Below are 14529 nucleotides of genomic sequence, written 5' to 3' on the forward strand. Positions count from 1 at the left end.
GCCAGTGATGCCTTTACTATTCAATCACTGCAAGAAAACTGCCTCAGTAGTGGCAAATATAATTTGAAGGATGCATTTACGAGTGCAGTGTAGAACGAAATAAAAACAGACCGGCACATTACCTCAGCGGCTGCAGCTACTCAGCAGCAGTATTTCCCTAGAAATGGTTGAAAATGTTAAGCTCACGGCAAATAAAGCCTTAGTCAAATACTCTCATGTGCAAATAGTGGATTCATTACAGCTTATAGAGACAGTTGACCGGCTGAAGAAATCCCAGAGTGAATGGATAAATGACTTGAACTTTTCAAAGTCACGGTTGTAAGGGGGCTGAGAAAGGAAGACGTGGTGATTGAAATCATAAGAATGGGGAGGAGAGCAGGAAAAATAGATTTGTTTGAGGCTACTCCGAGAAGAATCTTCATCTTGCATTAAGAGCGCCGGACCTTAAGGGTAAAAATCTTTAGAGCGAATCGCAATTCGATGTCTCAGTACAGCTAAAATAGTATTAAGAGAGGCAATTTGGTGATAACAGAGAAAAGTGTACATCTTTCTTCTTTTCCTTACTGGCTTTTATTTAGCAGCTATGTTTCCCTTCAACTCTTTGTCCTCTCTTCCTTTATGTCTGTTCTTTCTCTTGTGCGGTCACACAAATGGAAACAGGACTGTGACTGCATTGCGGTCAGGAAAATGAAGACCATACGGGTGCAATGAATTGTTCCACTGTCCCCCTCCCACCGCTTTTGTTGATGGGCCATGGGAACCTGACAAACAATGGGAATGATTGGAGGGATGGGGGCTGCACGGAGGAGGACAGGAAACAGAGAACAGGAAACCATGTCCTCAAGGAGACAGAAAAGAAGTGAACATGCACAGACTGAGCGGAGACTGTGGTCAAGTTGTAGAAATTGTGGAATGAAAACCTGGAAGCTTGCCATGCAGCTGAAGGTTAAAGCGAACTGAAAATTTGGCTGCTGGAACTGGAAGGCTTTTAACAATAAATCTCAAAAACACACATGCATTCACACACACACACACACACACACACACACACTTGAATGTCATGACCTCTTTTCCAACCCAGTTGGCAATCGCGTTTTAGGTATGCACTTGCCAACATACAGCGTATCTAGTGGCTGTGATCAATATGCTCCTCTTTGTGACTGTGGTTAGCATAATGGCTGAATGATTAGTCGTGTCCTGTAATACACATCTCCACCTCAGTGACACTCTTTGTGTTCATTAGCTGCTGCAGCTCGTCTCTTTAGCATTCACAGAGCCATGATGGATATGCGGGCTAATCAATGCACGCTCTCCTTGGCTGTCATCTACAATTGGACCATATGCCAGCCACTCAACCTTAAAGGTGGACAGTTGTCTGGCCCTTATGTTACTGCATGCCCTGTGTCACAATACGGAGTCAGCCAGGGAGCATCCACTGTGAGTTCTGTGCCAAAATCTGTCTTGTTTACACTCTGAATACATATACTTCGGATCTAGTCTTGCGTGTATAATCATTCTGCTCCTGTTTTCAGAGTAATGGAAGATTTATGTGTGGTTTCCTTGCAAACGTTAGTCCTGATTATTACTCTTAATGGTTTTACATGAAAAACATACACGGAGGAGGATGAAATATTGATTTCTGGCATAATGTGACATAAAGACTAGAAAACTGTTTGTTTAATAACAGCTATACCAGGCTTGCCATGTCTAGGTCAGAGTGCGTCAGACAACTGGTCTTCAGGGACAAACCTTGTCAGAGTGGCAGATTGGGAATGATTTACTGAACAGACTGCTCTTTGCCTCCTGGGTCATCATCCATATGTTTAGGTTAACTGGGCACAGCTTGGTTGGCCATATATGGACAGAATTTCTTTCTCAAGTTTGGCTGGTCAGTGCATAAACATAAGAATCATCTGCTTTACAATGTGTCTCCATTTTCAGGAGAAAACAGGTCGTTTTGGACATTTATGAGTGTACTTCCTCTGCTTTAATATCGTTGCCTGAAATCAATCCCATCTGTAAATACACACAGGAGAGACTTTTGACTGAGTGTATTACTCATACGAGGTCTGGCAGCTTTACAGCGGAGCCAAAACGGCTCAAACCAAGCGACATCTTAGAAGTCTTTTTTTTGTTTTCTTTGGCTCTCACAGGATAAGAGTGGAGCTCAGCATTTAAGATGCAAAGCCATCCACTAGAAAGCTAGGCTGTTTTCGTTAAGAGCCCATGGGCTCAGGTTGCATATCTGTTTGTAGAGGCCAAACTGAGCTGGGTTGTTTATAACCATCACAGGTTCTGCAAGGGAATTTCAGTGGCAGGAAGGATATTGCTGTTATTGGCTTAAATATTATTCATGGGTTAAATATATATCCTTGTCAGTTGTGAGAGGCTGGGATGAGAGAATGAAATGGGAGGCACACTGAGGTCATACTATATGAACATGTGGTATCAATGGCAAAACAGTACAGTTCTTCTGTTACATGACAAAGACCACACAGGAAGTTCAACAAAAAGAGGTTTCCGAAGGTTTTTTGGAAAATATGCAGTCCTTGGTATTGACTTTAAAGCAATGCCCTAACTACTTTACCACAACCCTATTTAGACATGTGATCCATCCACAGTGGATCAAATCTACTATTAAACATGAAAAAAAGAGCAAAGCACAACCAAAAAGCATTTGAGGTGCTCTGAAATCTAGCACAATGCTGAAGTGTAACTGCACAGCCAATACCTGTTCACAGGGTCTGTCCCCAGAGACGAAAGCAACAGAAGTAAAAATGAAGTCAGTCTGAAATTAGCTGTTGTTCCCTCTATCCCATTAAAGACTAAAAATACCTATATATATACACAGACTGCCTTGAGTTTTGTAGCCTGTAACTGTTAAAATCGGTCAAATTAGTGAATGATACTTGACTGGGCAGCAGATTGTGAAGGCAATTCTGTCTTTAAAATATTTAAACTGTTAATTCTTACTGTCCCCAAGGAGAATGGTTACATGAGTTTTAGAAATGATCTAAATTTTATGTGGGCTGTATTAAAAAATAGTTAATGGTTCGATACAAGTGCTGCCCTATAAGTATTCTTATACAATGTATGTGTGTTCTGCAGTCTAACAGATTGTGTATTGATCAAACAAGTAATCATACACACAATTTAAAACTACCGATTTATTGAAAGCAGGCAACAGACGAGTACAAGTGTGTAATTTATTTTGTTTGCATGCCTGTGTGTGCAAATGTGTGTGTAACATCCAAAAAACAGGCTCATTATAAAACCAATTAAACCCACCTTATTCTCATTATGAAGCTGTAGGGCTTAAGAAGAGATTGAGGACCTGTTGTACTCCCAGAGGGCTTCTGCCTGGTCAGGCCTGCTTTAGATGATAAAACCACTTTTAAATCCGCTGAAATCAAACACCACAAATCGGTCGTGATGGGTCAGTATTTATCCCTGTATCCCTGGCCCCTGGTCAACCTCATTATACACCGCTCGGTATCTGACCTCTAAACGGTTGTGCTGGGCTTTCTTAAACATTGTTTCACCGCAGAAATGTTCACATTCTCTGGTTTCTGTTTGTGCTGCTATTTATGAAAAGAAGAGTGTGGGAAAAATAATGTAAACTGGCTCCATTACTGTGTGGGATTTTGATACGGGAGAAGAGGAATAGGATAAGGAGGAGGAGGAGGAGGAATAGTAGCTCGAGCAGACAAGGAAAGAGAGCAAAAACAGAGAGTGAGCGAGCGAGAGCGAGAGAAAGAAGCTTATTTCTGAACTAAGTCTGTCTTTGAAATAACTATTTAGAGGATAATTTGTGCATGGTGTTGAGTTATTAACAATCTGACAGGTGAGAGACAGTGTCTGTCCTCTTATGATCTGGATTTAAGAGGCCATCCTGTGTTGCTATTGTAATTGCAACTTTGGTGTTAACATAGAAGACAATGACATATCTTTGCTTCTCCCCTTCCACCAGCCGCATACACCAACAAACAGACACACACATATTTATGCCCCCACCCCTCCACCCTCTTTTCATTCTTGGATGGCAGAGCTGACGGTTGGAGAGGCACAGCTGCCTGGAAGGTGGAGGCATGATTGATTGATGAAGTTTTGGTGCCCAGGGGATCCAATCATGTAATCAGTTTGTATTGATTGACTGTCCCCATTGAGAGACTGCTGAGGCTCTGCCGCCATGTGTGCAAGCTAAGCTTGGCACACATTCAAAATCTTCTGCAGTCAGATTTGATTTGGGTGGCGAGGTCGCCTAAGTCCACGTGTTGGGATTCATGCTGGGAAGTCTGTCATAATCACACTGCAGACGTTCCAAACCGCTCCCACAATTCTCTGCTCCAATTCTTCATTATCTTGTATTTATTTTAATTATTATGATTGAGAAATTAATTCAGCTTTACTGTAATTGCATCACACGTTTAATGATCCAGTCTCCTTGGAATTTAAATGGGGCTTCCACCTGGGTTTGCATAGCTAATGAGATTTTTCCCCCCTTGCCACTATGTTTTTTTTCCCAAACTCTTGTTTCACATTTCTGACTTCTATTTCACTTGTCAAGTTAGCATCACTTTAGTGATGCAATGCACATCATTCCTTCGACAGCATTACAAAAAAAGGGCATTGTGAGTGCAAATAAAGGTATTTTTGTGAAATATAAAATTGAAGCACAGCACTAAGGAGAAAGACAAACAATTTCTGTCTTTGCGACAAAATGATGAAAACTGAACACTTTCAATATATCACTAACATCTAGTTATATTGAGAATAACCATGGCTTTTTAAGCTAAAAGCTCTTCTTAAGATTGACAACTTCCATATCAGTGAGCCACTTTTCACAAAGACAGACCTGCTTATTTGTTTGCTTTACCGAAGCAGCACACCTTGTTTGTTGGTAGAGGTGGGAGAGGAGAATCGAAACCGCTTCACCGGTGGGCATTCGTTTTCTATGCTTGCATTTAATGAGCCCCAAAAGATTTCTCTCTGAAAGTCACTCCAAAGTCAAATTAAGGCTGAACTTGCTAAACACGTTTCAAAACTCAGATGCGTCACTGCTTTAACCTCAGGGGTGAATGTGGGTCAGAGGCGCAATAACCAGTTGGACTACTGAATGAGAAGCAGCTAATCTGTCTTTCCCTTTTCTTCCCCTCAGTCTCACCACAGGCTATAAATGTACCTTGTCTTGGTGGCACTGGGTGAACACGCTAGCAAAACTATTGCAAAGCGCCACAAGTCAGGAATGTAAATGAAGGAGAATGAAATAAAATGTAAAGCAACCACACGCTTTCCATTTCAAATACCCACACCTAATTTATTGTGTAAGCTTTCAAACACACATTGGGAAATCAGAGGTAACTGTTGAGGGAAAAACAAACTGTGACTAAGCTGTGAGACAGACATTTTTGAATTTGCTTACTTGCTGTCTGAGAGCTAGATAAGAAGATCAACATCAATTTCATCTTGGTGAAATCCACAGCTGTGATGTTTGGCGCCAAATGTTAGCTTATTATAAAGCCTGCGAGAACTGGCATTAGTAGCCAAGCAACCTGAAAGGTGCTTTCAACTAAAGCCTACTTAAACATGTTTTTGGAACATGGGATAGAATATAGCATATAGAACTATAAAATCAACAGTTATGTACTAGAGATGGACCGATCCGATATTACGTATAGGTATTGGTCTGATACTGAGGTAAATTACTGGATTGGATATCGGAGAGAAATAAAAAATGTAATCCGATCCATTAAATATCAAAAAAGCACCTCCCAAAACTTGCAACACGGCGCAACTCGGCTCATAACCGTAGCAGCAGTATGCATCAGGTGATGTGTGTATTTGTAGCATCGTTGTGCCAAAGTAGGTATCCCCGACAGAATTTGTTTCCCCTGTGCTGGGAGCACGCAAGAAGTACTGATGTTTTCATTTTGTGAAAAAGTGAAAAATTAGTATCATTACATTACCATTCAGTTTGAGGGTTACAACATTATATAATTATATATTTATTGCTCACAGGTATCAGATGGGATTATTTTAACAAACCATTAACGTTTTGGCTGATAACTATTTTTTAGATTTTTATTCTCCTATAACTTTACTATATAAAGAGCTAAATCCTCCAAAGTTTCAGGAGTAATGCGTCATAATAAGAAGTGTTTGTGAACGAAAAATCAGCAATGTGGGAGACTGTTTATCCGTGATTTACACAGGGGGAACAAATTGTGGCAGGATCAGCCTGATATTATTTGTATCCCACTATAACTTCGTTGTATAAAGAGCTAACATCTCAAAAATGTCAGGAGTAGTTAGTCATTATAAGAAGTGTTTGTAAACTAAAACTCAACAATGCGGGATACTGTTTGTCCGTGATTTGGACAGTCCAGTGTGTGCTCCCGACGCAGGGGAAACAAATTCTGTCGGGGATACCTAATTTGGCACGACACCGGCATTTCACCTCCCAGGAATTTATCCCAGAGAGAAGTAAAGCAAATGTGTAAGTTCATCTCTAAATGTTTGTAAAGCATTCTCGCGTTAAGCTTAACAACCGATATATGGAGCGACTGCCTCTCTCCCTCCCTCTCCTGCTGCTACTTCAATCGTGAAACTGATCAATGATCAGCTTTTCTGTAGCGAGTCCGTCTCTCTTCTTTGTTTTTGGCCCACTTTGCACCAGAAAGAGGAAACCAGCGGCTGAACAACAGCAGCACGTTTAAGCTTGATAAGCTGTTGTTAGAATTTATTTAATATTACTTTCTAGACCAGGATCCTTTTCTAGGTAGCTGACGGCTGGTAACTGTGCAGGGGCGGATCTAGCAAAGTATAGCCACGGGGGCCAATAGGGCACGAACAGGGAAAAGGGGGCACAAAGACATAATTTTCATTCTTATTCTCATTTAAAATGTCTAGTTTTTAATAAAAATTATCCAAATCTTACACCCAAAGTTTTAATCTGATGTAAAATGTATAGAAGTCCATTACTGTATATAGTAACTATTAAGTCTAATATACCCTAGTAAGCAATAGTACTTTTTCCTTTGGGAAGGTACCATCTGTGAATTCTGCAGTTCTGTTGAAGAAACATGTTGAATCTATTTAATTATTCTTGAAAAATAATTGATTTCTGGGCATTTTTTTCACACTGCATCAAATTGAAGTTGATTACGTCAATTAAGCATCATGAGGTGGGGGGTGGTTCCTTTTTTTTTTTTTTTTTTTTTTTTTTGCTGGGAGTTTTAGAACCCGATTAGTTAGGTTGCTTACTCTTTAAAATACCAGAATAGGGAGGATGGAGTAGGTTTAAGTTTATTAGATTGATCAGTATTGCTTAACTATGAAATATTTTGGGTGCAGTGTATTTTTTTTTGCATACAGGTATAACAGAATAGCTTTAATGCTTTGTTTTTTTTTTTTACTTGAGTATGAACTTATACAAAAAGCAGCAAAATATTAAAAAAACAGTTTTATTGATTAAAAAACACACTATATCGGATTCATATCGGTATCGGCCGATATCCAAATATATGACATCGGTATCGGACATAAAAAAGTGGTATTGTGCCATCTCTATTATGTACTGAAGTTAATTCGTGATCTACAGCTTAGCAGGTTGACTAATCTCTCAGATCTCTCAGGTTAAGTTTGTTTGGTGTTTAATGGTGTTTGAACACCATTAAACCCTGAAAAAAATCCTTGCTTTCTAAGTAGACACAGCTCTTTAATGTAACAACTGATGAACTGCTCTTTATTTCTCCTCTTTGAAGACATCGCTGTACTGAATTAACAGAGATTAAATCGTTTTTGATCTCCTCATTTACAGTACCTACCACTTAAACATTTCCTTTGCATTTAATTTCAAGTTGTTCTTTTTCATTTACAAGTTAACAAGCTGTTTTGTCTGTCCTCTCACATAAGTGCCTTTTTAGATAATGAGCTGATGTTCTAATGGACCGCTGGAAGGGAGGAGCATTTATTTACAACCGATTAGCCATTAACGAAGAATAAAGCTTCACTGGCTTGTATAGTTTGTATGGACCTTCATTACAGTTGTATTCTCTGGAGAAATGCATTGATGGTTATTGCTTCACATTTTATTGAAGTCGTTACACTGCTGTGCACCAAATGGAGCCAAGAATGGTTTCCTTTAGTTTTACAAGTTAAAGTGGAAAAACATACCAAACTTTACACATAACAGTGGGTGATCATAAAACTGAAAGCAAAAGCCATCTGCGCATATTTCTTATAAAGCTGACATTTGGTTTTCTTTTAACAAAACATAGAAAGCATACAAAATCTTACATAGTAGAGAAGAGTCCTAATTCTACAAATGTACAGTAACCATTCAGTCACTGTCTCTTCATCTCTGTGTTTGTTTATGCCTCTGCAGGTCAGGGTGGACAGCCCTCTGGAGGGAGGAGTGCTGTACGAGACAGTGACTGTGATGAAGGATAGCAGTCCCATCCTCAGGGACATGGCCTTCTCCGTGGACAGGAACTCTCTCTATGTCATGTCTGGCAAGCAGGTGAGGAAACGCCCTCATGTTGGTGCTGCTGTCAAAAGAACCATTGGAAAAGCAGGATGATGCGGCAACAGATGAGGCTGTCCTTCAGCTGGAAGCCCACAGGTTCAAGCCCCTATGACAGCGAGTGTTCGGCATGCTGACATGTCCTTCAGTTAAACACAAGACGTGTAGCACGAAATTTAGAGTTTTAGTTGACAAGAAACATACAGTATGGAAGTATTTTTGGAAATCGGTTAGTGGAAGCGGTTTTGAACAAACATTAATAATGATGATTAGATTTGGACTGACGGCCAAAACAAATAAATAATCTTTGTTTTTTTAGGCTGTTGCAAAAAGAAATGTTCTGCACATTCTGTTAAGATTAGTATTTCTGCATGGAGCTTTGGAATCAGAAGTAAAACGGTTTCAAATCAAAAACATTAAGCTATGCTAAATTATAAATTAATACTGTTTATTTGGAATTGAAGCAGAGGATTATGACTTCTCCTTAAAACAATAATTCCCTTACATTCATGAACTGTACATCTACAGAAGGGATTAAATATGCAGACTGTGTGTAAGAGGATGGACCACTGCTCCAATTACTTATCCATGCGAATCGACTTACAGCGCATGCATCTTTTGTACGTAACACACACACACACACGCACACACATCCCTTACAAAACCAGTGGCGTTTTTTTTTCTGTGTGGCTGTATTCCACCTCATCTGCTCCTCACTTGGCCCAGGATCACAGAGGCGAGCAGTTGTTGTCGTTGTTGTTGGACGATATTCTCTGCACTCATTGGAGATAAGAGTGAACAGTGGTAATCACTTTCAACTCCCATCAAGTGATTATTTTGGCGCGCTGGCATGCCACTGTGAAATGGGATTAGGTTTCAGTGCAGCCAAAAAAAGAAAAAAAAAAAGTCTCTACCACTGCTCTCGGTTGTCTTCTGACTGCTGGAATTTATTGAGCCAGAGTCACAGGACAGAAAGCCAAAGGGCAGTGGGACAATTGCAGTTGTGTCAGTTACATCAGAGTGGCTCTGACTCTTTCCTGAGAGCCCGAAAAACAGTCTGGAAATCTATAAAAGCGTCAAGTTTAAGACAACACATAATGTCATTGGAGGAAGAATAGAGACAGTCTTGTGTTGGGTGCCGTCTTCTAAAACAAATCAAGGCAGCTCTTCCTTCTGTGTGATAGACTGGAAGAGACAGGGCATAACTTATTGATGAGCTCTGGTCGTTCAAGGAGAGACACATGCTTCCTTCAAGGAGATAGCCAGCTATTCTCCTCACTCCGCCTTCAGTGACGCACAGTAACAGAGCAATAACCAAACCCTGCTTCGCCTGGCATTTTCTCTCAATATTAGAACAGCTTTGGCTTTGTAGCCTCCAGGAGCTTGAAACAGAGTAAAGCCTTCCGCTTTCTGTCTCCTCCTCCATCTTTGCTCAGCTTTCCCTTTAGACTTCCCCGTATCATGGGTAAGGAATCCCCCAGGGAGAGGGCTTCACTCGCAGATTTCCCACATTTCCAGTAGATCCCAGAGATGAGAGATTTTCAGATTCCTGGGAGCCAAACAATACAGAAATGATGTGGAATGAGGAGCGAAGCACAGACAGATTTGGCTGAGATCAGCCGACCCTTGTGGAATAACAATGAGCCCCTCTGTCTCCTGCCGGGTGAAACATGCAGGGTTAGCATGATGATGAAGAGTGAGGATCGTGTGTATGTGCGTGGATGTGTGTGGATGTGTGTGTTTTTGTGTCCTCACAAACACCCCTTGGAAGCCATTATTGATATGGAAAAAAATCTTCACAGCAGTTAATCTTTTTTCTCACTGTATGCCTTTAGTTTGATCATTTCTAAGAATAGAAATGCTCAGAATCCAAACACACTAAAACCTCACTGAATGTCACTCTTCAGTCTGTGAAGTCATGGCTAAGGCTTTAAACCTAAAAGAAGAAGGGGGGGGGGGGGGGGGGTGCTGCAGGGTTTTTCCAGAGCAATCTTTCAAAGTGCCACTCTGTGAAATGTAAAATCATTGCTTGAAATCCAACCCAACCATTTCTTTGTTTACCAGTGCCTATTTATTAACCCTTACCTGTATGTGAGAGTACAGTGTACCAGCGTTTCCCAGCCTATTTTGTGGGACCTTCCCCCAAAACTCAGATGGGCTGAAACCTGCCTTTACCAACACACCTATCATGGTCCATATGTGTTCATTTGAATTGTTTCTAAACTGCATGGATATTCATCAGCAGCCACATGGTACATCTTTCTCTGTTTGTAGACAGATGTTGCAATTGCAATTTAAACAAGAAATATGGATCTAAGATTGTTTATATTTATGTCATTCTTATTTTCTTTCCTTTTGGTTTCGTTTGCATTCATACTACTGTAACACTTCCAGAGTTTGCAGCCGTTTATCAGCACTTATCCACTAATGAACTCAGGTGTTGCTGTACTGTTAACACGGGTTGGTAGGAGCTGTGTTTTGCGAAGTGAATATACTGTGCAGGTGATTTAGTACTTCTTCTGACAAAATCAGTCTCTCACTAATCTGTAACCTCATTTGTTTATTGCGTTATTATGAAATCGTATTATTCTTAATTAATCAGAGTTACTCTGTCATCTAAATATACAGCCTGACAACTACAGAGTACCTTTTGAGTTACAAATTATTCTGTTGTGGAATCACTGCAACAATGGTGCTGAAAAGGCCAGGAGAGTTTCAAACAGAAATCTCTCTCTAAAGGTGTTCGCTTAAACTAACGTAACATGTTTTAAGTGTTTACAGCCGATAAAATGAAGAAATTAAATTTCACAGAAATGTGCATTACAATGTTAATACAGACTTTATTTTTTTCATATCCTGAAATGGTAAATGGACTGATTCTTATTATTCACCCATTCACTTCTAAACTCAAGTGCAACTAAAAAACATTCACACACATTCTCACTACGACAAACGCATCGGAGGGCAATTTGGGGTTAGTATCTTGCCCAAGGATATTTGGCACACGGACTGGGGGAGCCAGGAATCGAACCACCAACCACCAATCTTTTATCCTGTCTTCCTTCTCTCACCCCAACCGGTCGCAGCAGATGGCCGCCCCTCCCTGAGCCTGGTTCTGCCGGAGGTTTCTTCCTGTTAAAAGGGAGTTTTTCCTTCCCACTGTCGCCAAAGTGCTTGCTCATAGGGGGTCATATGATTGTTGGGTTTTTCCTCTGTATCTATGAAGCGCCTTGAGGCGACTTTTGTTGTGATTTGGCGCTATATAAATAAAATTGAATTGAATTGAATTGAATCAACCTTCCGATCAGTAGCTGATCTGCTCTACGACCTGAGCCACAGCCACCCTCTTTTGAAATTTTCGCACAACATATATTAATATTTTTATATTTATGATTTAATGTAGCACAATTTTTGAAACAGCTATAGTCATACTGCGAAAGGCTGGAAAGGTGTTGGATATGCAGTGAAATGCAATGCAACCATGTAGTCATGTGATGGCTGTGGATTTTTCCAAATCAGACTGAGGATATAGGATCAGATATAGAGCATCACAGAGGTCTAAAAGCCTGAATGTTCATCTGACAGCATTCGTAAAGTTCCAATAAATCCGGATGAAAGTGTTACAGAGATGGTGAATTGGTCAGATAATAAGGTCGAGCATTAGTGTAAGGCCATCCCAGATGTTGCGAGACGATAAAGATTTTCCCAAAGCTAGAAAAGTGGATGTGATCATCAGCCGATTCTACCACTATACAACGCTCAAAAGCAGTCAGAATGAGATTTTGCCTCTGGGGAAAAGGGGCATATTTATTGGTTTTCTGTGATTGCTTGAAATGAGGAAATACCATGAAAAAACACAAGGCAAACAAAAGCTTGATGAGAAATACTAAAACTCCGCCTAGTTATGAATGATTCATGAGGATCTACAGCACGCTGAACATCCACTGAGAAATTGTGCTAAATTTAAGCAAACACAATTGTAGACATACATTATAAAGGACACACATATATTATGTTCTCATATGAACATTGCACAAATTTTCCTTTCTTAGCCATATTCCAAGATGAACAGGTATCTACTTGAGATGTATTCAGTATTCTGTAACAAAGAAAATTCAAATCCCATACAAATTTACTGATGTGGAAATACATATTCTTAAGTTGTTGCGGTCGGTGATCTCCACCAGTGCTCTCTTCTCGCAATTTTCCAGCTTATTTTTTATAACTAAAAATATCTGAATTTCGCCCTCCTGTTTCAGCTCCCTGTTTAGCCAACTCAGAACCAGTGACCATGTCTTGATTTCCCCTTGGACTGCCTCATTCTGTTTATCTGTGGGTGTTCAGGTCACTACAAAAAAAATATGAATATTTAAATAAACAACAGCATTAGCTTGTGCTTTCACCTGCAGCAATACCATGGCTGGTCTTGTGTCTGTGTGTTTTTATGGTAAAATATGCTCCTTGAAACTACTGTAGCAAGAACTACACAAAGATCATTTTCCAGTACTTCTGTAGATGTTACTACATGTGTCAGTCTGGGATAACTTTAGATCAATTTTGTCAATGCAATAGATTCACAACCATTCAAAATATTAGGGGTGTGCAGCTGAGCTCAAAATGAAAGAAGAGTGTGAAGATGGGTTTGTTCTAACCAATGGTTACAGAGAAATGGCTTCATTATGGAGCTGTGTTGTTTCTGTGTTGGTGCTATAGATGATAAATTAAACATGGGTATAGCCGCCAATCTGAGAAGTGTCTCCAAACCTGGATTCTTTTTAATGACCAGCAAAGGATGACTACTACATAAAGATCTCAGATTCCATAAAAGTCTTTGGGATAATGACTCCTGGGTGACTCATTGTGTACTCTTAAGAAACGTTAGTCCCATTTAGAGTCAAATAGAGTGTGAGCAGAGTATGCTTTAGGGTGTGGGTACTTTGTGATTAATAAGCTGCTTCTATAAGAGTCTGCAGCATTCTGTTTTGCTCAGTCAGATGCACATACCGCTCGCTGTTATGGTACAGCGTGTTATTAGCTCTATGCAGAGTTTTGCAGATGCAAATCTACATGTTTTAGTGCCGTCTACACATTACAAAGCTTAGTGGCATTGCTGCTGTTGTTTGTTGGCACCGAAGATAAAATTGCCAGACATACAAATCATTATAAGTAAATTGACAACCAAGCGTGGAAACGAATTCAAGATGTAACTGCAGCCATTGTTTTTGCAAGTCATCTGTGCTTCTTTGAATTCTGTTGTTTTCTACACAACTGCCTATTTATAGTGAAATATGGTTGTTGCCTTTCCTGTTCATGGCAACTTTTCACCCAAACAGATTTTTACTAATGCAGTTTCAACATATTGTACCAGGTTTATCTAGATACATTTGAAAACTATGGAATGTTGAGCAAGGTGTTTCAATTACTTTAGATCAAATCAAAATATCTTTGATTTTCTATTTTATGTCAAGTTGTTATGAGTGGCTTAAGTGTGCAACAAAACGCAGGAGTCCGTGTGATTTCACTTGTATGTATGTATTTAACATGTAAATTAGTAAGTCAGTTGTGTAGCGTTTTTCCTTTTATGCTTGCCGTCAAATTGTCAAACCCTAACCCTGGTGTCAGCCAGCTGGCTGGGCCTTTCACAACTCCACCCATGGGACACATGACCTAAAAAGACAAAGTGACAGGTGGGTGATCTTGTGATCTTGAATGAAATAATATTTTGTTGTCTTGTTATGACCATCAAAGAGGACTTTATGCAACTGATATTTCTGAGGCTTGCTATATTTATCATTTTATTAGGCGCAACACAACATGAAGGGTGGTGTACTGGAGCCCTTCTGAATGGATGCATGTCATGTAACTGTAATAGTGTAATTGATCCAGTGACCGTTGTTGTGTTGTAACTTACCTTTGTGCCTGCATCTCAAATATTCCTGTTTATACACACACACACACACACACACACACACACACACACACACACACACACACACACACACACA

The 14529-nt window shown here is 40.0% G+C and overlaps 1 protein-coding gene across 1 annotated transcript in view; it reads left to right on the plus strand.

Moving 5' to 3' along the window:
• The window catches only part of LOC102799650 (plexin-A2-like), an 83026-nt gene that overhangs the window by 27707 nt on the left and 40790 nt on the right, over positions 1-14529 (plus strand). The window contains exon 4 of the mRNA XM_006782885.2: positions 8387-8521. Coding sequence (XP_006782948.2) covers positions 8387-8521 — 135 coding nt within the window. The remainder of the gene's footprint in view (positions 1-8386; positions 8522-14529) is intronic.

Source organism: Neolamprologus brichardi, chromosome 5 (genome assembly GCF_056152115.1).
Source record: "Neolamprologus brichardi isolate AB-2024 chromosome 5, ASM5615211v1, whole genome shotgun sequence".
Lineage (NCBI taxonomy): Eukaryota > Metazoa > Chordata > Actinopteri > Cichliformes > Cichlidae > Neolamprologus > Neolamprologus brichardi.